Source organism: Desmodus rotundus, chromosome 4 (genome assembly GCF_022682495.2).
Source record: "Desmodus rotundus isolate HL8 chromosome 4, HLdesRot8A.1, whole genome shotgun sequence".
Classification (NCBI taxonomy): Eukaryota; Metazoa; Chordata; class Mammalia; order Chiroptera; family Phyllostomidae; genus Desmodus; species Desmodus rotundus.
Genome location: NC_071390.1, coordinates 130,363,696 through 130,389,511, shown reverse-complemented (window position 1 = coordinate 130,389,511; position 25,816 = coordinate 130,363,696). Strand labels below are relative to the sequence as shown.

The 25,816-nt window shown below is 36.6% G+C and overlaps 2 protein-coding genes across 2 annotated transcripts in view; one reads left to right on the top strand and one right to left on the bottom strand.

Moving 5' to 3' along the window:
- The window catches only part of ART3 (ADP-ribosyltransferase 3 (inactive)), a 117,452-nt gene that overhangs the window by 70,625 nt on the left and 21,011 nt on the right, over positions 1-25,816 (bottom strand). The gene's annotated exons all lie outside the window — the stretch shown is intronic.
- On the top strand, positions 1,197-3,120 carry CXCL11 (C-X-C motif chemokine ligand 11). Its single transcript, XM_024577210.3, has 4 exons — positions 1,197-1,317; positions 1,864-1,990; positions 2,105-2,177; positions 2,403-3,120. Exons 1-4 carry the CDS (start codon positions 1,197-1,199, stop codon positions 2,442-2,444), a joined length of 363 nt encoding a protein of 120 aa, XP_024432978.3. The 3' UTR covers positions 2,445-3,120.

Here is a 25,816-nt window from a genome sequence, read left to right as displayed (position 1 = left end):
GGAGGGGACTAATTTCTAACATTTTTGCAATATTATGTACTACAATTGCACAACAATAAAACAATATACACAGAATTCTGAAGGAGTTCATTGTGAACCACGACTTTGCTACCCAGCTAAATAGTAATTTATACATGAAGGCAAAAGGAAGAGAGTTAGTTCATGTTTTGTGAAAATTTGAATTATGCCTATTTAAAACAGTATGACATAGAATATCAGTCCAGTCCTAGTTTATGCATAAAATGTTTAAAATATTACTAGCAAAATGTAAAACTATGTATTTCTTTCAAATCACACAAGAAAAATGTTAAAGAAAATATATTTAAAGTTTGGAAGAAACCAAGGAAAACACAGAGACAGAAAAGAAATAGCAAAAAAGCATTTTAAAATAGTTCAGATTACCAATTATACAGTAAATACATTTTAGCCATTAAAAAAATCCCTTGGATACGATTTTTTAAGTATCTACAAGTGACACATTGAAAACAAATAGATTCAGAAAGTTTAAGAGAAAAAGGTAAAAATAAAAACAAAACAGGGGTTACAGCAAAATACAACCCAAGACATAAAAAGATTTTATGAGAAAAGAGGATTGTTTTTTAAAAATCCACAATTCATACAACTTTTTATGCTAAATGATAATGCTACAATATATATATAAAATAGAAACTGTTAAATATGCAAAAAGAAATGGATATAAATTCAGAATATATACGAAGACTTTTTTAGATATCCAAGTATAGTTGGCAAAAATATAAATAATATTAAATAAGTCATTCGATGTGAAATAATGAAGGATTTATATAAATGATATGAATTTGGACTTAAAAGCAAAAGTAAAGTGATAAAAATTGGGTTTCTTAAGAATGCTCTTTTGTATAGTTATGTGAAGGATAGAGGATAAAAGGACTGAAAATAGGGAGATAATCTTCCTGAATGAAAGAATGAATGGTGATCAGAATTCTACTGCCCAGAAACACATTTCTAGGAAATGCTATCTTAGGAAAGGTTGGTTCCTATCTGGGTGTTTACTTTTTATAGTAAAAAGGGCTTTGACATTAATATTGCTTTTGGCACTGTAATAAATAGGAAGGGCCAAAAGAGAAACTCTTTGAAGCAAGAAAGGAGCATGACTCAAGGAGGGAAATTCCTGGTGTATAAAATGCCCTATATATGCCAAATAGGAATTTGCTACCATGCTCAGCACTTCTACTCCCTCCCAGAAGAGTATCAAAGCTGAAGCAGCAGCAACAGACATGAATGTGAACGGCATGGCTATAGTCTTGGCTGTGATACTCTGTGCTACAGTTGCTCAAGGTACATGGTACTTTTTACTTCTCAGCCTATAAACTGCTTTTCTCATTCTGCAAATGTCTTTTCTTCCATTACATTTTCATTTGACTTCACAAATTAGAAGTTACTATGGCTTTGACGGAGAATGTAAGAAATGTCTGAGGTACTAGAGATAATCATGGAATTTTGTTCTTTTTCTTTTTAATTTGGCTACAAAGTCTGGCAAGATCTTTTAGCAATAGTTTTAAATGTCTATTAAAAAGATTTTTTTGAGATAAAGTTACTAGCTTCCTAGAAAGTCTTGAGCATTAAAAGCAAGAGGCAAATAAGCTTGATCTCCAACAACTTCTTTCATGCTGTCCTCTATTCTTTAATGGTTTGCTTACGTATTTAAAGAGAAAATCATGAACATCTTAAGCTTTTCCAGCACCAGCAGTGTCATGTGGTATTTGGCAAATTACCATCTTTGTCCTTCATAAAAACTTGGCTCACGTTCATCACCAGGATTATAAACCATAGACATCTGTTGCAATCAGACCCATTAGTAACTGCTGTTGTGATCTGTTTTAGGTTTCCCAATGTTCAAAGGAGGACGTTGTCTTTGCATAGGCCCTGGAGTAAAGGCAGTTAAAGTGGCAAATATTGAGAAAGTCTCTGTAATTTACCCAAGTAACTACTGTAACAAAATAGAAGTGATGTAAGTAAGGGACTTGCTAATGATGACAATGGTGGAGGCATTTGGGGTTTTTTTGTTTGTTTGTTTATGTTTTACCATCCAAAATTTAAGACTATTTGGATCTTCCCTTAACAGTGTCACCCTGAAAGCACAAAAAGGACAGAGATGCCTAAACCCCCGATCGAAGCAAGCAAGTATTATCATAAAGGTAGGTTCCTGGATTACTTCCATTTTATAATGTTTAATCCAAGACAGACCTTTTGAAAAAAACAGACAACTGTAGAAAGATTCTATGATTTTGTGTGAATTGTTTTTATAAGGGGTCTTTGGTTATAATTAGTTTTTCTTGCTTGCTTAATGTTTTTACATGTCAACTCTTAATCACTGGGAAACAATAGCCTAAGTTTATAAAACTCTAATTTTCTCATTACAGAAAGTTGAAGAGATGAATTCTTTAAAACATCAAAACATCTGAAGTCCTGGAAAAAGAGGATATGAAAATTCAGAACAAGTTTAACTGTTATGATGAAATGATAAGAATTCTGTAATAGGGAAATGACTTTCTGTTGTCCATTGCAACGTACGTTCATGCATTTGTAGGTTGGGGCAACTTGTAGAAGATTTGATATTTATAACTATTCTGCTGTGACAATGAAAACATTTCTAAGTTATCTGTCTGTACTTGATCTATATTCTGTATTAAAATTTGCAGTTATAATGGAGACATTAACATTATTCTGAAGTCAGTATCCTATGAGTCAAAAGCATCCGCGTATATATTGAACATTTTCCCAAATTTTTTAATGCGAATCTTATAGCACATATATATCCAGGAAAAAGGTTCTTACATGTCATCTTGTTTTATAAAAAGGCTGTAATTCATGGAATGAACTATGAAAAAATTATAAGCTAAGGGAAACTTGTCAGAATGCAAATACTTCATAACTGAATTAGCTCTGGTCTCAAATTTGATTTTAACAACTTTGTTTCTCATTGAGATGTTTTGAAGCAATTCGGATATGTGTGTTTACTGTGCATTTTGGTTTCATCTATTCTTATAAATTATAGCAATATTTTGGACACATTTTTAAATATAAAATGTTTCTATCTATCAAAGAGTATGCTGAAAAAAAAATATATGTGTATATCTGGCATTCACCTTTACTTTCTGTGAGTCTTTTTCTTAGGAAAATACATAATCTTATCTTTTTAAGTCATGCCTATACTATACAATTTAGGAATATCTAAGATAGTTTTACTTCAAAAAGAATCAAAATCATTTTCCTCTAAAAAAGTACCACAACCTTTTTGTTGATGTAAGGAATGTCCAAGCCTATGGAGAATTTTTATGAGTGTATTTAAGCAAAACTGATGACAACTGCCGGGAAGTTGTCAATGACTGAGAAAACGCTCCAGAGAATGGCAGTTTTGCAGCTTATTTTATACATTACAATCAAAAGAGGAGATGTAAAGAGGGTTACGTGACATCCACTGGTGGTAGATTAGGGAGGTGGGAGAAAACAAAGAGGGGAAACCTCTGAGACTGGATAAAGAGTAAAATGAAGAGACAAATACTTATTTTATATTGGCAGGTATAGGATAGTTAACAATTAATATTTACAGCACACAGAGATGATCTGGACAACAAGATAGCAAGACGAGCCCCATGGGTCTTGGACTCTGGTGGGAGATGGTGCTCTGAGGGGTCTGGAAAAGGAAATTACTCTGACAGTCCAAAGGGATGTTGTCTTAGATGTAAAAAGACAATAGACAGTCTTAATTAGTTAAGGTAAAAATTGACCTTTGTCAAGGAAGACACAGGCCTAGGACATGACCACCCACCATGACTCACTTTTAATTAGGAAGTTTTAATTTCAGACTATTCTATGTGGTTACTTCAGTCTCTGAGTTTGTAAGGCCCGCTGTGCAGGCCTCTTCTGAGTGCTGATCAGGTTTGGTATGTGGTTCCTTTTTATGCAGACACCCATCAGTGAGAGGGCCTGTTAGATTCCAGGGATCCTCTGCTCTTTACTTTTCTGTCAATTCTCAGATCTGTGTTATGTTGGCTCTTTGATATCAGTGGGGAAGATATGCACAAGATACATTAAAATTGGTCTTTCTTTCTCAGCCCTGGCTAGTGTGTCCACACTTTGAGAAACAGAAACAATCATATGTCTTTCAAAATGTTGATACACCTTCAACAATTTCACCTATATTTCAAGAAACATACAGCTACCTGTCACCACCCAGAATTGCTTAGAAATATATTTTAATGAGTAATTATGAAGGAAAAACTGTCTCTCTTTTTAAGGGGTCTTCCTAAGTCCAAAACCCCTTCTTATTTGGGGAAAATCCCTTATTATGTGAGTCTTGGTGAGAGACCAAAAATGGGAAACCAAAGGAAGATCCCTTGTGGCAGCCAACACAAGGCTTTAGCCAAGCCACTCCTACACCCTCGACTTTGAACTCCAGCTGGCACCTCAAATATACTATCAGTAAGAAAATTGTTTAAACAGGCAGTAATAGCAGTGTAAGCCCTAACACGTGTTCGCAAAGCATGACTGGCTGGTCTTTCTTGCCACCTAGCTTCCTTAGGTTTTTGTCCATTTTCCAAGCCTGATTCTGCAGTCTTCCTTTGGATTCTTTAACTACCAATTAAATTCCTTTTCTGCTGAAGCTAGCCACAGTTATTTCTCTGCTGTAACCAAAAACCTTAGCTGATATAGCACTCTTCATAAACACTTATATATTTGAGAAATAAAAATATTTGTTACAGAATTACCAAAAAAGGATATTTTTTTTGAAAAAAAGAACAATTTTTTTCTATCCTCACCTGAGGACATTTTTTTTCATTGCTTTTAGAGAAGGAGGGAGAAAGGGGGAAAGAGAAACATTAATGTGAAAGAGAAGCATCAATTGTATGCTCCCAGACTGGGGATTGAACCCACAACCTAGGAATGTGCCCGGACTGGGAATCAAACCCGCAATCTTTCAGTTATAGGACAACGCTCCAACCAACTGAGCCACACTAGCCAGGGCTGAGAAAGAAAGACCAATTTAATATATCTTGCGCATATCTTTTCCACTGATGTCAAACAGCCAACATAACACAGATCAGAGAATTGATAGAAAAGTAAAGAGCAGAGGAGGATGCCTGGAACCTGACAGGCCCTCTCACTGATGGGTGCCTAAAAGCAATAATGAGAAGACAAAATGTTATCCAGGGGATTTGTATATAAATCTATTATATATCATGTGTTTATACTATATATCTATATGTCATAGTATAAATATATGATACAGGTTATATAAACAATATAAATGTATAATATAGTATAAATCCATAAATATGTATTAAATATAGATATGTGGTGTAAATGCATAATATACTATATGTTATATATCATAAAATGACAAATTTCTATATAGGAATGGGACTTCTATATAAATTCCCAAAATTGTTTGAAGATCTAATACTTGACTATTTACAGTGATTTTTTTTAGAGTAGTTTTCAAAATAAAAATTCATTCAGTTAGGGTTATATGATAAATTTCTTAGGGACATGAATTTTACTTATTTTATTTTATATATATTTTTTTACCCTTTAGAATAGCACAGTTTTTTTTATTGTATTTTTTCCATTACCATTTAGTCCCATTATATCCTCCTCCCTACCACAATCACCACACTGTTGTCCATGTCTGTGAGTCCTTTTTCCTTTTTCCTCCATCCCTCCATTCCCTACTCTTCCCCCTTAGCTGTCATCCTGCTCTCTATACTAATTCGAAAGAACACAAGCACCCCTATGTTCCTTGCAGTGTTATTTACAATAGCCAAGATAAGGAAGCAGCCCAAGTGTCCATCAGTAGATGAATGGATAAAACAACCACGGGGCACTTACACAATGGAATACTACTCAGTCATAAAAAAGAAGAAAATTTTACCCTTTGCAATGGTATGGATGTACTTGGAGAACATTATGCTAAGTGAAATAAGCCAGTCAGAGAAAGACAAATACCATATGATTTCACTCACATGTGGAATCTAGTGAACAAACTGAACTAATAAGCAAAATACAGACAGACTCATAGGTAGAAAGCAGGATAAATTTTTTAAAGGAATGTAATGTAGACCATATTACATCATTATTGAAAACACACCATATACTTAAATTTCTTCTCGGCAAAATAAACATGAAAGAACACAGGACTTGCACTGTGATCCTTCTTATCTCAGTACCTTTGCACAAACTACTCCCCTCTGTCCACTTCTTCACTAAGCTAAGGCCTACTAGTCACTCAGTGTGTGTACTGCTGAAGGGAGCACTGCCTACAAGTTACTTAGATCTCAGCTTAAATGTCTTGTTGACATTTCAACAAGAGGTTGTCTTTGAAAGCACCCCTTAAATCTCAGCTATATTAGTTGTTCTATTTGTTTCTATAACACTCTCTACTTTGCCATCACACTATTTACTGCAACTGTCACTAAAGAATTATTCCTGTGCTTAATATCTGCTCTTCTGTAAGTGTAAGCTCAGTAAGAAAGCCCCTGTAGTCCTAGCCCAGCGTACAGTGCCTGTTGCATATTTGAGAATGGAATGACTAAATGACAATATAAACTAAGGAGAAAGGAACTTAGAGCAATGACATGAGAATGCACGGTGGTGGGAAATATAAAGTGAGGTAAAAAATAATACTTTGATTGGTTTTGTTAGGAGTAGAGGATGAAAGACATCAAAGTCTAGCTGAACAGCCTTGAATTTTACTCTATGAGAATTAAATGTTCGTGAATAAGAGGATGACCTTATCCAAGTTACTCTAAGTCATTCTGGGAATGGCAGAGAAGACTGACTGGAAATGGGAAAGACTGAGAAGGGACATGTTGTCATGGCTCGGGTCTCTATTTCCCAGACTTCAAGTCATTTTCATATCATCGTTACAAACTACCATATTTCTAATCAATCTTCATTATATTTTGCAAATTCTGTGTACCACTTTTACTTTCACTATTGTACATGTGAAGTAAGTATCACTTGCTATAGAAATAAAATGTAAAAAAAAGGAAAATAAAAATGCTAAATTTAAGCTAGATATTGTTGTATGCCTAAGGTTTGAAGCATCAGGCCTGCTCTGTATTCTTTAAAAGGGAAATTAACAGGGAGAGATGTTTGAAAGCCACACTGATGCCAAATTGAGATTCTCTGTGATTTAATCAGAGGCACTAGAAGGTAAACAGAAAATAATTGACATTCAGTGTTGTTATCAGGGAGCCCCCTAGCACTGTCCCACACTTTGGGAAATGCTGGTCTGAGAAGTAATGAGTACAGAATGTTAAAAGAATTACCATATGATCCAGCAATTCCACTCCTAGATATATGTACTTCAAAGAATAGCAAACAGGTGTCCAAACAAAAATTTATACACAAATGTTCATGAAGCACTATTCACAATAGCCAAAAGGTAGAAACAGCCAAATGTCCACCAACAGATGAATGGATAAAGAAAATGTGGCATAGACACATAATGGAGTATTATTCAGCCTTAAAAAGGAATGAAATACCAAAACGCGCTACGACATGGATAAATCCTGAAAACATCATGCTAGGTAAAAGAAGCCAGACACAAAACACAACATATTGTTATGATTCCATTTATATGAAATATCTAAAATAGGAAAACCCATAGAAACAGAAAGCAGATTAGTAGTTGTCAGGGCCTCCAGGAAGGAGGTAAAGAGGAGTGACTGCTTAATGGTTACAAAGTTTCTTTCGGGATGATAAACAAGTTCTGGACTAGACAATGGTGATGATTGTGCAGTACTTGAAACCACTGTTTTGTACACTTTTACATGGTTAAAATACTAACTTTTCTGTTATGTATATTTTACCACAATATAAAAGTAAGAAGAGATGCCGTGGCTGGTGTGACTCAGTGAATTCAGTGCCATCCTGTGAACCAAAAGGTCACTGGTTCGATTCCCAGTCAGGGCACATGCGGGGCTTGCAGGCCAGGTCTCCAGTTAGGGGCATGTGAGAGGCAACTATTCAATGTATCACTCTCACACTATGTTTCTCTCCCTCACTTTCTCCCTCCCTTCCCCTCTCTAAAATTAAATAAATCAAATCTTTTTTAAAAATGGTAATAAGGGCTAAACAGAAATGGTGAAAACAGAAATACAACAAGATTACATTGCAAAAAGAGAATCAATAATACTTAGCGACAGATTGTATGTGAAGGTTGAAGCTGAGGAAAGGAATCAAGGAAAATGCTGAGGGTTTAAATCTGAAGTGGAGGCCAAGAAGGGAATCAGAAAAAGAGCTGAAATTCTGAGGCTTACAAGAATAGTACTGCCACTAACAGGAACAGGGAGATGGGGAAGATGTGGTTTGACAGAAAAAAAAAATGGCAGGTTTGGTTTTAAACATACGGAATCTCAGATGCCAAATATTCACAGTGATTTAGAAATCCAGAACTGTTTCCTTTAATTAACAAAGAGAAGTTTGGGCTAATACTGCTAAAAAAGAAAAAGTTAAAATATTAAATTACTTTTGGCTATTGAGTATGGTAATTTAATATACCCGTATAGAATTAATATACCTCTTCGGTATGTTTCTTAAAGATTTCTAAAACCAACAAATATGAATCTTTATGATGCAGTCAACTCATTCTGGGGATTATAAATAGTACATTCTCACACACAACTGTTTGGATTAATGGGAGGTAGAGTGGGGGCAGAGGTGCCAAGGCAATGTTAGTGGTTTCTCCTGGCCTTGTCTGCAGATTTTGTCAGAGACTGAGATCATTGTGTACACTGGAACTACAGTTTCACTGAAGTACCAAGTGAGGGTGACTGCACTCCCTGGAAATCCTGGCACCATAAACGCAGATGCAGTTGCTTGGTACAGCTCAATACACTGGCAGCGCATAGAAAAATACCCTGAGGTGAACTACTACAGACTTTACATAATTTCCCATATCCTAATTTAGATTCTTCCTTAAATTGTTCACAAAGACAAATTATCATTAAGAGCTTGAAGGAAAATAATAATGATCTAAAATATGGCATAACATGCACTATTCAACTACATCATACTGAACTACACACTGAAGATTCATCCTCCCCAAAAAAGACAGCTAACAATGAATCAATTAAAACTAGACCTTATCTAAAGCTTTTGATTAAAAGTGAAACAAAATAGTCATAAAAGTCATATTTATTATGTATAAATCTGATGTATGGAAGGGAGGGGAGAATGCAACATACCAAAATATATACACCAAAACATACTTTCTTTTATAGTGTCCTATAAAAGAAAGTGTTTATAGTGTCCTATAAAAGAAAGTGTTCTAAATCATTCCCCAAATGATTAAGTATGCTGTATTTGCAAAAAGTCCTCCCAAATGCATGAGTTCAGAAACACAGCACTCTACTTCAAGATACGTTCATCTGTTCAACTCTGTTATCTACAGCAGTCCCAAAAGAAGACCAGGGCTGCCCCCACCTCTGCCCCTACTTCGATGCCGAGGCTCTCTTCCACAAAGCCATGTATGCTTATGCCCTACCTGCTCAGGTTTCTCACACTCCAGGCTGTCACAAGATTCCGAAAATAAAATAATCTAAATTGCCTTTAATGTGTATGTCAGTACAATAACAACAAACATATTTATACATGTACATGCATGCACACACACAGATTTCCCATTCCACGCATTAAAAAGTAGGAAGCTGAGCAAGGACTAGAAACCTCTTGCCATTTATATTCAGCATACAATCCATATCACATTCAATTTCTTCAATTCAACCCCTTCTTTCCTATCACTATGGTTAAAATTTTAGTTCAGGCCCTAGTGGGCTCTTAGCCAGACTACTGTAAGAGCCACCTTAGTCTCCTTGCCTCAGTCTCCCACCCTCCAACAGTGCTACAAAGGAACCTTTGATAAAGACTCTCCTTGATCAAGCTTTAGCTTGTTCCTCTGAACCCTATTCTCAAAAAGGCCTTGACCTTTGGGCTCCTGCATTCATGTTTGCAGAATCCAATTTTAGAAAGAATCCCCTACCCCAATATCTGATCATTCTTTATATCTAGTCAAAGTACCCATCCCCCACCATCCTCCACTGAAACCTGATTACTTTGGCTTGCCTTTGGCAAGAATCCTGCTACATCAGTTTAGCAAAAATTACCCTACCCCTTAATAAGTTTCCATCCACTAACACACACACACACACACACATACATCCATCTCCCTCCCTCCCTCTCCCTCTCTCTCTCTTCCCCACCTCTCTCCTTGGCTATAAATCTCTGCTTCTCCATACTATATTCAGAACTGAGCTCAGTTCTATAGAGGTCTCTTTATCCCCGTTTCGGTAGTTCCTGAACAAAATATGTTTTTATTGCTTTAACTATTGCAGGGCTATGGTTTTCTTCAACATGTTCGAAAATGCAAATCTGATACTACTCTCCTTTTAAAATCTTTAATACTTTCTCATTGCCTTCAGAATACAGTTCATACTGCCAATGTGTCTGAATGCTGCTGCTGTCATCTCCTCGAAATCTCCACTCCAGTCATATTCAATTATTTGCCATTTCAATGCTATTTTCTATCTGAATGCCCTTGTCCTTTACCCATTTGTCCAATACCTACTCATCTTTTAAGATTCTATTTAAGAGTTACCTATCATAATCCTTTCCTAAGGCATCCCACATACACACTGGATCACTCCACCTGACTACCTCACTAAAACACAGCATTCTTCTTATCCACTTACAGTGTCTTCCTCTCCTCGGAGAGACCAAGAATCCTTTGAGCAATCATGTGATCTCTCTGATGGTTTCTGAGCTTCCATGGCTGGTAAATCAGCCAATGGTTACCTTACAATACTAACTTTTTCATTCTGAGACCACGTCGTACTTACTTGGACTCCTGTAGCACCCCTGGAATAATACCCTGGCAGGTGCTCAATACTTGCTAGTAAACTTAGGATTCTTGGTGCCCAGAGCACCAGAAACCAAAAAGTTTACACAAGACTCTGCATAAAGTGGTCTTCTCGTTACATAGTAAGTGATCTTCACATTCGTATAGTTGGCATGTGTTGTGTTGAACATACTCTTAGAACACTTGCAGGTACTTCAAATACTTGTGGTTTTCTAATTTACAGTATTGATAGCCTTGTGAATCATTTATGTATTTTCATTAATTTCTTTTGTCATTACTATTATATTTTTTGCTTATTTTTGTATTGAACGCTCTAGTAAAATAACCACTGAGTATCATACATGTGCTTTGTGGTAATAATCTTAAATGTTCAGTGTGTAACAAGTATGAAAGCATTGAATGTGCACAGATTATACTATATTATATTATATTATTATACTATAGAGCAGCAGTTCTCAAACTGTGACACTCTCCCCCCTCACCTCAAGGGTCACTGAGACACTTTCAGGAAGTCCGTACAGTCAAAACTATTTTCATAATAATATTAAGATGTCAGCAGTCTTTTTTATTCACATTTTTCACAAGTTTCCCAGAGCTTACATGACACATAATAGCAAGAAATTAAATGTAGTAGTAGATATGAGTCTAGCTATCTTCTATTAAGCCTGCTATTCTTTTCACTAAATTATTTTTTGTAGAATTCAGTTATTTTTCATAAAAATGTTATTTAATATGAAATTGGCTTATCACCTGGTTACAGTAACACCTTTTATCTTGCCTCTTTCTATGAAATCATAATACTATTGTCACATATATGTCTCCTAGAGCAAGGGACATAAAATAAAAGAAAGAATAAACAAATGGGACCTCATCAAAATAAAAAGCTTCTGCATGGCTAAAGAAAACATCAGCAAAATGAAAAGGGAGCCAACTGTATGGAAAAATATATTTGCCAATGATACCTCAGACAAGGGTTTGATCTGCAAAATATATAAAGAACTCACACGACTCCACACCAGGAAGACAAACAATCCAAGTTAAAAATGGGCAAAGGAGGACATAAAGAGGGCCGAGAGACATATGAAAAGATGCTCAGCATCACTAGCCATCAGAGAGATGCAAATTAAAACCACAATGAGGTACCACTTCACACCAGTCAGAATGGCCATCATAAACAAATGCACAAACAAGTGCTGGTGAGGTTGTAGAGAAAAGGGGACCCTAGTACACTGTTGGTGGGAATGCAGACTGGTGCAGCCACTGTGGAAAACAGTATGGAATTTCCTCAGAAAACTAAAAATGGAACTGCCTTTTGACCCAGCAATTCCATTGCTAGGATTATGTCCCTAAGAGCCCTGAATACTAATTCAAAAGAACCTATGCACCCCAATGTTCATAGAAGCACAATTTACAATAGCCAATTGTTAGAAGCAACCTAAGTGCCTATCAGTAAATGAATGGATCAAAAAATAATGGTACATTCACACAATGGAATACTATGTAGAAGAAAAAAGGAGCTCCTACCCTTCACAACATCATGAATGGAACTGGAGAGAATTATGCTAAGTGAAATAAGCCAGGTGGTAAAAGACAAATACCATATCATCTCACCTATAAGTGGAACCTAATCAACAAAACAAGCAAGCAGGCAAAATATAACTAGAGACATTGAAATAAAGAACGATCTGACAGTAACCAGAGGGGAGGTGGGAGAGGATAACTGGGGAGTATGGGGAAGGGTCATCAAGGAACATGTATAAAGGACACATGGACAAAGCCAAAGGGGGGTAGGATCGAGGGTGAGAGATGGGGGGAAAAAAGAAATCATAATAGCTTCCCACTGGATATCCTCAACATCCCTTGTTGGTTCCTTTCATCTTGTCCACACTTCTGTAAATAAAACTGTCATTAAATTCTTTTCAGGCCTGGCCAGTGTAGATTGGTTGGTTGGAGTGTTGTTCCATAAACTGAAAGGTTATGGGTTTGATTCCTGATGACAGCACATGCCTGGGTTGTGGGTTCAGTCCCCAGTACAGGGAGTGTACACGCAACAGATTGATGCTTCCCTCCCACATCGATGTTTCTCTCTCTCTCTTCCCCTCTCTCTAGAGTTAATAAACATGTCCTGGGGGTAGGATAAAAAAAGACTGTTTCCACAATGTCAGCTGAATATACCCTCTGTTTTCTTCCAAGTCCCTGTCTGATACACACTACTCTTGATCCTGATAAGGAAGATTCAGCAGGAGGATCTGCTTCTTTTTGAGGGTCAACTGATACTACAAATTTAAGACAACCAGGTACCCTGATTTGTTGATAGGTGCCATAGATTTTGTCAATTGAGGCTGATAACAATATATTTTGTTTAGGTATGTGTATGTAAATAAAACTACTTTTAAAAAGCAAGGTAGTGATGGCTGCACAACAGTGTGAATGTACTTAATGCCACTCAACTATACACTTAAAAATGGTTAAGATAGGCCCTGGTCAGGTCTCTGCTGATTATGACACAGAGAGATCTGATCAGATCATCCCATTTGTTTATTCTTTCTTTTATGTCCCTTGATAGCAACTCAGAGAGGTAGTAGAGTGGTTAAGAGGATATGAATTTAGACTTCCTGAATTTGAATCTTGCTATGGAATACCATTTTAGCTTATTAAAAAACAGGTACACCTTATAGAGTGGTTGTTAAAATTAAACATGATTTTTAAAAAAGTACAGCCTAGCACAAAAAGCATATAGTAATTTTAATTTGTTATTTTTAATAAAATAAATTCTAATACTAAGCAGTTTATGCATACAGTTAATATGGAAAATACCTATCCTCCAAACTCTTTGTATCAAGAACCATGCATAACTTGAGACCCCCTATATTGGGATTTGTCAATATATCTTAATCCATCGTCATCCTGTCCTACTGGTGACATGAAGAAAATAGAAAAGAGAAAGAGAGAGAAAGAACAGTGAAAGAAAGAAAGAAAGAGAGAGAGAGAGAGAGAGAGAAAGAAAGAAAGAAGGAAGGAAGGAAGGAAGGAAGGAAGGAAGGAAGGAAGGAACGAACAAACGAACGAACGAACACGGGGCGGGGTACGGGGGAGGAAAGGAAACCAGTTACCACCTCCTTCTCCCTTCTCTGTTTTATCCCTTACCACACACCTAATCTATTCAATTTAATTCACTGACCATTATCTTTCCATCTCTCTCCTTTCAGTTCTTTGATCTCTGGATTAACAATTCAGTGACCCTCTCTGAATAGTAGATTGATTTAAATTTATCAATCACTCTGTTAAGCCAAAATATTGCTACAATTTAATAAAGATTCTTGGAAATATCCAATATTTTTTATTAAAATAAAAAGCAACTCAGAAAAGTAGTGGCATAATTATGCCATATATCTTTGGCATCTTTCCAAAGGAGGAACCAGGAAGTTAAAACTCACTTGTACTATTTCTCTGAAATAAGGATTTTATAGTAAATTAATTTTAATGAACCCCTGGTGTACAGATTTGGATTAGTCATCATTTTAGTTGATGATACACATACACTGCCATCTCTGATCCATGCATGCATATATTTATATATTTATAATACAATCTAATGAAGACCTATGAACTCAACACCCCAAAATCAAGAACTAGAACATTACAATAACTTAAAATATAGCTGTGTTCCTTCCCTACCCCATGTCCTTGCTCCTCCAACCCCAAGATAATCATTATCATAAATTCTGTTTATTATTCCCTTATTTACATAAAATACACATAACCTAACACTTTACTATCTTAACCATTTTTTTAATTGATTGATTTTAGAGAGAGGAAGGGGGAGATGGGGAGAGATAGGGAGAGAGAGGGAGAGAAACACTGATTTGTTGTTCAACTTATTCGTGCATTCACTGGCTGATTGTTGTATGTGCTTTGCCCAGGGATTGAACCCCCAACCTTGGCATATTGGGACAACAATCTGTTACCACACAGCAAGTGGGGTCCTGCTGCCTGCCACCACCATCTTTGCAAAATTCTGGAGACTAACGTTTGGTAATAGAGGAAAGGAGTCTTTATTCAAAAGCTACATGACTTTGGAATAATAGCTTTTCGCATTCATTAGTCATTTAACCGTATTGATTAAGGCTAAAATCTTTAACTCTTTAGTTATAGTTTTAATCACTTAAGCCTATCAATTAAGACTCAACTCTAAAACTCCTGAGTTCCCCTATTATTCCCTGTTGGTTTTTAATTATCTTATTTCTATAGGGTTAGTTTACAGACTAAACCAACATAAGATACAAAAACTACACAATTTTGGAAGGGTGGCAGGGTTCTGCCTCAGAGGCCCATCTCCTCCAGAACACCCAAAGAAGAATAACCCTGCCACCCCATGCCACGCCAACCTGATCCTAGGCTGTACCCAGAGATTCTTCTCTCATCAAAAATACCCTCCTTTGGGAAATGCAGGCAGCTCCAGCATGATCATCCAGGCATCCTTTAGGAAGAGAGAGCCCAAGGGCCAGTCTCTGCCCTCCTTTTATGTTAAATTTCCTGGACCATAATTCCATGCACTCCAGAGGTGTTCAGTTTCTCATCCAATTCCATCCTAGATGGTTTATCACGGTCTCAGGCAACCTCTCCTTACTCCTCCCCAGTGATCTGATCAGATTTCTCTGTGTCATAATCAGCAGAGACCTGACCAGGGCCTATCTTAACCATTTTTAAGTGTATAGTTGAGTGGCATTAAGTACATTCACACTGTTGTGCAAACATCACTACCTTGCTTTTTAAAAGTAGTTTTATTTACGTACACATACCGACACAAAATATTTAGCTTTGCTGAGCTTTATCAAATGGGTAATCATTCTGTATTTACTCTCAACATTATTTTACTTGTTATTATTGTAGAAAAATTCATCTACATTTTCTGCAAAGAAGTCTCACTTGCTTTTGTTACTTTTATTGCTAAGTATTTTGTTTTTAAGTGTTTATTGTTGCTACTGTAAAGATAATTTATATCTAAAAGATAATTTATATTTGTTACTGATGTAGGAAGTATTATACATTGACCTTCTATCCATCCACTTTAATAAATTCTGTTATTATTTCTAAAACTTGGTAAATTCTTTTGGGTTTTCTATGCAAACTTTTCTGCAAAATTTTATTTCTTACTTTCCAATTCTTATGGCTTTAATTTTTTCTTTTTGCTTTATTTTTCAGGCTAGGTCCTACAATACAATGAAAAGAAGTAAAAAAATGGGTATTCTTGTTTTGTAAATTCACAGTGTACTTCTGTTTATCATAGATAAGCTAGGCTACCTAAATAAGTCCTTTCCTAAGAGTAAATGCTGCTTTTAATATTATTTTGTATTAGGTTCAGGTGTAGAGCATAGTGGTTAGACAATCACATACTTTATAAAGTGTTGCCCCAGATATTTCAACTACCCACCTGGCACCATCCACAGTTATTACAATAATACTGACTATGTTGTACTTTCCATCCCTGTGACTGTTTTGTAACTACCAATTTGTACTTCTTAATCCGTCCACCTTTTTCATCCAGTCTCTCAACCCCTCCTTCTGGAAACCATCCGTCTGTTTTCTGTACCTATGAGTGTTCCTATTTTGTTTGTTTATTTTGTTCTTTAGACTCTACTGTAATTGAACATTAATTTTCATTTTTTTTTAATTTTTAAAAAAGTAAATGCTGCATATTTCAACCCTCAGTTCTACTAGGGAAGTCACGCCTTAGCTAGTGACTCCTCTAAACTAACAGACATATCCTACCATGTAAATAATTGCATCATCCAGAGAGAAAATATTATTTGTTGCACCTAGAAGATAAGTTGAAACTTGGCCAGAGAGCCGGATGTGTTTGTGCAATGTTAGCTGGTGAGAAATTCACTTAGACTTGTTAAAATACATTTGTAATCTCCTGTCATCTTTACAGCAATGAGGAAGGTGGATGGGTTAGGTATAATGCTCATTTGAAGATAAGAAAATTGAAGCATAAACAAGCCGAAGAATTTGTCCAAGATCACAGAGCAATTGAAAAACAGATCTACATACTGTATTTCTAGATTCCCAGCCCACCTTATCATCCCACTAAGTGTGAGGAAAACAAAGCACTGCATAATCTAAAATGCACCCAAACAGAAGCTAGTCTCAGCTCTCCCAAGAAATATGACTGTTAAGTGTCCTCCACCCACTTTGGCCTTTGCTCAGACTGGCTATGAAGGGTTAATTCAAAAGTATGTAACAAGTACTACTAGGCACTGTGAGCTAAGTGAATCTTGCAGAAGCTCAATCTAAACTATGAAAGGGAAAACTCTGTCTTCCTCTCCCATACCTTCCAAGGAGTGTTATTATCTATCAGCTTAGGAGATTCCCTGTCTGCAGAAATCACTAAACTCCTCCTGTCACTTTTTAGGAAATTTCTTCTAAGCACATTAGTTTCTCGGAAAGCATTTTTTCCCCCTGGGTCTGTAACAAGTCTGTCAGGGCAGATTCTTTCTTTTGACCTGATACCATCTTTAGAGGCTTAAAGATTAACCAACAGCATTGGAAACTGAAACTAAAGATGGGATACTTCCTTATCTCCTGTTTCCTTTCAAAATTTGACTCAGATCAGTGAATACTAAGAAAGTGAATATGTCAAAAGCCTTGCAAAAATTGAAAGAAATATAAATTTGAAAAGAGTTATAATTTAGACCAGGGTGTCAAACTCATTTTCACTGGGGGGCATATCAGCCTCATGGTTGCCTTCAAAGGGCTGAATGTAATTTCAACTCCTTGAAAGTTAAGGAGTAGTTACATTTATACAGTCCTAAAATTATTTTGGCCCTTTGAAAGCAACCATGAGGCTGATGTGCCCCCCAGTAAAAATGAGTTTGACACCCCTGATTTAGACTTTTATTTAAATGATTCGTATAGGGTTGGCTGTGGACAGTTGGCTTGCTACTGTCTCTAAAAATTTGATTTCTTTTCCTGAATTCTTCTCCACATTGATCACATTTATAAAGTTTCTCCCAGAGCAGATCCCCATTCAAAACAAGAGAAGGGTCCTTTGTTTTAATTCTAAGCTCACCAGGCAATATTCTAATTACTAACCCAACTTCCCAGGTACTCTTATTGGATACCGCAGTGGTCCCCAACATTTTTGGCACCAGGGACTGTTTTCTTTTTTTTTTTTTACTTTTTTTTAAATATATTTATTGATTATGCTATTACAGTTGTCCCATTCCCACCCCCACTCCACTCCATCCTGCCCACCCCCCTCCCTCCCACATTCCCCCCCCCATAGTTCATGTCCATGGGTCATACTTATAAGTTCTTTGGCTTCTACATTTCCTACACTATTTTTACCCTCCCCCTGTCTATTTTCCACCTATCATCTATGCTACTTATTCTCTGTACCTTTACCCCCTTTTCATGGCAGACAATTTGTCCACAGACGGAAGTTGGGGTGGAGACAGGAGGCGGAGTTCAGGCTGCAACCTGGCCAGCTGGGTTGCTCATCTCCTGCTGTGCCCTGGGGCTCCTAAAAGGCCACTGACTGATATTGGTCTGTGGCCCAGTGGTTGGGGACCCCTGGGATACCTGACCCAATCATCCCAGTCACTGAGAGGTGCTCATTATAAATAAATAATCTTTTCAACTTGCATCTTTGTTTCTTGTAGATTTGGTTAGCAGAATTAACTCTTTGAGAACATGTTTACTCTGGATTAGGAAAAAATGGGAGTTTTTCTGGACCTGTAAAACTGAGGACCAGATCCTATAAAATCCTAACACGGTATTACCCATCTGCATCAGACTCTACCAACCTATCTGACTGGTTTGCTGGTATCCTTTATACCACTTTTTTTGTGATATTTCTCTAATTGCTTTCCCTTCTTGTCCACTTGTCTAAGTACAATTCACACTTTGAAGTTCACTCCTGGTTTTAATGAGTACACTCTCTTATGAACCCAATATTATTTATTACCTATATGTGTCACTCATATAGCACTGATCACACAGTTTATCTTATTGATATTTATTATTTTATCTTTGTTGGTCTTTACAATTAGAATGCAAGTCTATCAAGGACAGACATGTTATCTTATGAGTCCTAGTATCCTGGGAAATTAGCTTGGTTCCATGCACAAAGTACACAGCCAATAATAAGAAACTCTCCTACTCTCCTCATTTCTCTTTGTACAAGACCATCCATGGCCATATACGTAGTATGCACTGAGGAGATCTGCATCCCTTCATTCATTCAACACACAATTACAGAGAACGTCCAATGAGTAATTAAGAAGCTTTGTATATTTACCCCTATAGTCCTCAGAATGAAGACTGTGGCCCATAGCTAGCTAAGGATATCTGTATTCATTCCACCTACCTGACTGTGCTAACTTCTGTGGAAACTATAGTCTTTTTAAGTTAAAGTTGGTTCCTAAAGCTAGAGAAAAAATAATATCCATGTCCTAATGTACAAATCTGATGAGTCAATGAAAATTCTTTTTGAATCTGTACAATTCTTATTTCTACTATTTCTTAAAGTCTGTAGAAATTCACCTATTCATCTATCCATCCAATATCTACTGAATACCTTACATATGCAAGGTGATGGTGCTCTAGCTGCTGGGAATGCAGCTGTGAATAGGACTGATAAGGTCCCTCCTCTTCTGGGGCATACATTCTATTGCAGAGAAATAGACATTAAGTGAATAAAAATAAACTAATCAAATATCAGTGAGAAATGCCATACAGAGAATTAGAATAGGGTCACAGCTGCTTTAGATTGTATGCTAAGAAAAGGTACTAGCTAGCTAAAATCCAAATGTGCAGAAGGAACTGCCTATGCAAAGAAGAAGGGAGAAAACATTCTAGATAAAGAAGACAGGTATGTAATGGCCACTGTGACTAGAATACAGTAGCTGAGAGGGAAAATGTGAAATGAGGTTGGAGAGATAAGTAGCAGCCAGATCATGCAGGACTTAGTAAAACTGGATTTAATTCTAAGTATAACTGGAAATTACTGGAGAGTCTTAACCAGAGTATTGACATGATATAACATGTTTTAAAAATATCACTCTGTTCTACAGAAATGAAAGAAAAATGAAAGCATATGCCCAGAAAAAATTATACAAAAATGTTCATAGCAGCTTTATACATAATAACTAAGTCTGGAAACAATCCAGATATCTATCAATAAAAGAAGGGATAAAGTACAACTGGTATATGCATAATGGAATGGAATACTATGTGGCAATAAAAAGGAACAAATTACTGATTCATGCAACTACAGACACATCTCTAAAAAACATTATACTAAGAGAAAGAAGTCTTGCACAAAAAAGTATGCATCAAAATGGTTCCATCTACATAAAGTTCTAGAACAAGCAAAAGCAATCTACAGTGAAAAGTCATAAGAATGCTTGTGTCAGGAGTAGAAGACATGGAGTGAAGACAGACTGGCAGGTGTCACAAAAATACTTTTTGGGGTGGTGGTAATGTTCTATTACTTATAGGGGTTTGGATTACTTAAGGGCATGTATTTGTTACATTCATCTAATGGTACAATTAAGAACTAAACATTTCAATATATGGAAATTTTACCTAAAAAAACATTAAAAAATAACTCTATAGAAAACACTTCTATATGGTACTGTAAGGACCTCTGAAAGTATGCCCCTGTGTAAAAGGAGGAAGAACACTGGGAAAATAGTCATAATCCACTTTCTCAGAGCTCTAAAATTAGTCAAAGGTCTACAGCAATCCAGAGAATATCTAAGCTGAATCTCAATAAGGACAGAAAACTTTGTGGCATTTTTCATTGTCGTATCCTCATTCCCCTCTCTCCTGGCTCTACAGTAACCTTGAAAAAGAGCCTCACAACTGCATAGCTCTGAAAAGCTGCCTAGAAACAAATGGAGGGGAGAATGGGTTTGGAGCTTCCCAAAAGCCCCATTCTCTCATGATTATCATCACTGACTTACCTGAAAGCTGTCTTTTTTTTAAAAAAAAAAAACTTATTTATTTATTTTTAGAGAGAGGGGAAATGAGGGAGAGAGGGAGAGAAACATCAATGTGTGGTTGCCTCTCAAGCGCCTCCTCCTGGACATCTGGCTCGCAACACAGGTATGTGCCCTGACTGGGAATCGAACCAGCAACCCTTTATTTAGCAGGCCAGCACTCAATCCACTGAGCCACACCAGCCAGGGCTGAAAGCTTTCTTAAAAACTTACAGAGCTTGTCTTTATTTAACCTGATCCTGAGCTCACTTGGTACAAAGAGCCCTACCCTTAGGACTTGAAAACATTGGAAGCAATCATTTCACAATTCTTAGCTACCTGAGGTGACGATACCAGTTGGGTCTAAAAAAAGGCTAAAAATTTTAAAGGAGAAACTAGAGAATGAGATGTCTATAGGGTGCTTTTAATAGCTCCGACATATTTCTAGGAATCTAGAAGGTCACATGTATGTGTAGGGCTGCGCACATGTGTAGAAAAGATCTGGGAAGGCTCTAATCTCTCACCTTAAGCTGATCTTAAGGTTCTGCACAAATAGGAACTGAAGGCTAAGGCAGAATTGTAAACTGCTTGCCAGAGCAGTGAAGGCACACCCCAACACATTTACAGAGACACTCAGTAAAGGCTAAGAGGCTTACTGGTTCAAACTACTTAGGGAAATCTTAGTTCAATCATTAGCTGACAATTAGCCAAGGCAACAAGACTTCAGTGGCTACACAAAGTAAATTATAATGAATAATAGATATAATATTTAAATAAATATAATGAATAACAATAATTACAGAATTAGCTCAGGAAAGTCACTAAACAAATAACAACAAGAGCAAATCCTGAGGAAGAGAACCTGATTTCCAGAGCTGTGACACTATATTATTTAAAATATCCAGTTTTAACAAATTACAAGACATACAAAGAAATAGCAAAGTACGGCTCATACATATTAAAAAGCATTCGATGAAACTATCCCTGAGGAAGCTCAGGGATTTCTTCACTGGACTTACTAGACAAAGACTTTATATCGGCTATTATAAATATATTCAAAAAACAAGGAAACCATGTCTAAAGAATTAAAATAAAGTATGAGAAAACATCTCACCACATAGAGTATCAATAAAAAGAAATTATTTTTTAAAAAAACCTCTCTGACTTTGAAAAGTACAATAACCAAAATGAAAACTTCACTAGAGGAATTCAATAGCAGATTTGAACTAGTAAAAGAATCAGAAAACTTGAAAATAAGTCCATTGATATTATCCATTCTGAGACAAAGGAAAAAAAAAGAAAAATGAACAGACCACCATCAAGTATACAAACAAGTATGTAAGAGGAGGAGAGAGGAATAGGGAGAATGAGGAAGAAAGAATATTTGAAGAAGTAATGGCTAAAATCTTGCTAAATTTTATTAAAAATATTATTATGCACACCCAAGAAACTCAACAAACTCCACTGACTAGACACATCATTGTCACTGTCAAAAGCCAAAGAGAAAAGTCTAAAAGCAGCAAGAGAAAAGCGGCTCATCACTTACAAAGGAACCTCAATAAAATTAACACCTAAGTTCTAGCCAGAAGGCAGTGGAATAAGTATAAAGTACTGCCAACAAGAATTCTGTATCATGCAAAATGACCCTTCAAAATGAAGATCACTGTTGCACAACTCTGTGAATATACTAAAAACCATTAAACTGTATATTTTAAAGGCTGAACTACATAGTACATAAGTTATATCTCAATAAAACTGTTATATTTTTAAAATGAAGGAGAAATCAAAACTTTCCAGATTAAAAAAAAATCTCACTGAGAGAGAATGTCACTAGACCTGCAGTACAAGAAATACTAAAGGGAAGTCCTGCAGGCTTAAATGAAAGGACACTAGGCAATAACTCAAATCCACAAGAAGAAGCCAAGAGCATCAGCAAAGAGAACTACATGGGTAAATGTAAAAGATGGTGTAATTGTATCTTTTCTATGTGATTTAAAAGAAAACTGTATAAAGCAGTAATTATAAAAATGTACTGATGGGTTTATAATGCATAAAGATTTAACTTGTGTGATAACAGCACAGGTGAGGGGAGGAAGAGAGCTATACTGGAACAAAGCTTTTGTATACTATTGAAATTAAATTTGTGTTAAATTAAACTATATTGTTTTAAGTTAAGATGTTAATTATAATCTCCAGGTAATCATTAAGAAAATAACCCAAAAAATATATATAGTGAAAGAAATGACAAAGATAGCCCTGACCAGGTGACTCGGTTGGTTGGAGCATTGGAGCATCATCAAAGGTTGCAGATTTGATTCCTGACTGGGGCACATATCCAGGTTGTGGGTTCCATCCCCAGTTGGAGTGTGTAAGGGAGGCAACCCATCGATGTTTCTCTCTCATGTTGATATCTGTCTGTCTGTCTCCCTCCCTCCCTTCCTTGTCTCTCTATCAATAAACATATCCTTGGGCAAGGATTAAAAAAAAGAGTAGAAAAAGATATATCATACTAACAGTAACTAAAAGAGAGCTGAAGTATACTAATAAATAAAAACTGTGAGGGAAAACAAAGGACATTTTCTAATGATTCAGCAAGCCACAGCAGCTAAAAATAAGAACATCCAAAAAATTTGGAAGGCACATATATTTCAGGTAAAAGAACAGTTTAGGCTACATATAAATAAAGATCATTTATTCATAAATAAAACCTAAGCGTTATCTAGTTGCAGAAGTAAGATGTACCTTAAAAATTACAATAAAACCATCTCTTAAAATAAAGGCTGACAAGTTTAGATATTTTCACACATAACAATACAAACTTCAGAATTTAGGAAGAAATACATAAATCTCTTTCCCCCAGTCACAAAAATTCCATGATACACAATGTTCAATAAATTATAAAATGAATCCAACTGACCATGGTCTTAGACTAGAAAACTACCTTTTAAAAATACTCTAAGTGGCCCTGGCTGGTGTGGCTTAGTGGATGGAGTGCAGGCCTGCAGACCCAAAGATCACTGATTTCCAGTCAGGGCACATGCCTGGTTTGTGGGCCAGGTTCCCAGTTGGGGGCGTGCAAGAGGCAACTGATCAATGTATCTCTCGCACATCTATGTTTCTCTCCTTCTCTTTCTCCCTCCCTTCCCTTCTCTCTAAAAATAAGTAAATAAAATCTTCAAAAAACATACTGTAAGTGGGGGAAAGAAAGGGAAGGGTCGTCAGGGAACATATATAAAGGATCCATGGACAAAGACCTTGGCAGGAGGGGGGTGGGGGGAGGACTAAATGTGGGAGGTGGGGGTGGGTAGGGCAGGGGAGAGTAATGGGGGGGAAATGGGGACAACCGTAACTGAACAATAAAAAAGAAAAAAAGAAACTTCCCCCCAAAATGCTGTAAGTGAATAAATGTGTATCTATGTCATTGTTTACTGGCTAACACATATATATCTGTATACACATCTGTATAACATATATTTACCACAGCATTTTTGTTTAGTATGAAATTCAGTATAAGATCCATTTTACTCCTTTTCTAGGGGTTTATTACCAGCGAACCAAAATAACCTCAAAAATGGTTTCAGCCAATTAAGACAAATAGAATAGAAATCAAATCAAGGTGTTTTCTCTGGAGAGACTGCATAACAAAGTTGTTGAGAACATGGACTCTAAAGTTACTGGGATAAAGGAATCATTATTTAAGGCTTAAATAAGTCAATATTCATAAAGCACTTCAAATAATGCCTGGCACATAGTTAATGCTATGTAATATTTAATAAAAATCCACTAAATGAATAAAAACATTTTCTCAATAATAGATATTTAGTCCACTTAGCAGGTATCTGCCTCAACTCTCCTTTTTACTTTGCTTATACAGACATCTTAGCTGAGAATTTAGATACTAGCAAAAGCAAAATTATCACCATGTGTCTTTTTTATCATTTAATGTTGAACTCTTCAGAGCCTCCTCCATCCATGATGTCAGACATTCCTCTGAAAACTTTTGGCATTTTTACTCATAGTCCAGTTTTTTTAAATGATGTATTTTTAAAGATTTTATTTATTTATTTTTAGAGAGAAGGGAAAGGAGGGAGAAAGAAGGGGAGAGAAACATCAATGTGAAAGAGAAACATCAATTGGTTGCCTTTCATACATGCCCCAGCTGGAGACCAAACCTACAACCCAGGCCTGCGCCCTGACCAGAAACCGAACAAGAGGCCTTTCACTTTGTGGAACAACATCCAATTAAGCGAGCCACACTGGTCAGAGCTCACAGTCCAGTTTTCATTCTGCAGTAACAGCTACTGGGGGGGCTCCTCCATGTCACTTGCTCATAAGCCTTTCCCTCATCAGAAGAAAGCCTTTTTGCTGGTGAAAGTCTTCTGGGTTCTCTCAATTCCTGACTCACTTCCCTTCCTTTTGTCTTTCCAGTTTCCCACAGCTATGTCCACTGACTTACCTATTTGAAAACTTAGCTCTGTTCCAGTCCCTGCACCAAAATGACCTGGGTGGAATTGAGCACTCCAGCAATTCCTGCCTGCCCCAAGCAATAATTCATTCACTATTCTGATGACCGAGTTCCTGCAGTTGAGGTTCCAAGTCTTATGTGTGCTCCGTTTGTAGATATGGGCTTTTATGTTGGCCTCTTTGCCGAGTTTTGGGCCAGAACCTGAGAGATACACTAGTCTAATCCTACACTAGCCTAAATCTTGACTTTCCCTGGCTTATCTCTACACTGTTGTGGCCTAGCTAATTATGAAAAGACCTCCCAGATATTACCCAGGCTCCAAGTATTACCTGCATCAGATTTCCCTTTGCAGAGTGATGCCTGCATTTAGAACAGTATTTCATCTTGGATCCCCCGTTACCAAGTCCTTGCAAAGAACACAATCAGACTTAGATACTGGTGAAAGTCACTATTAGGTCCAAC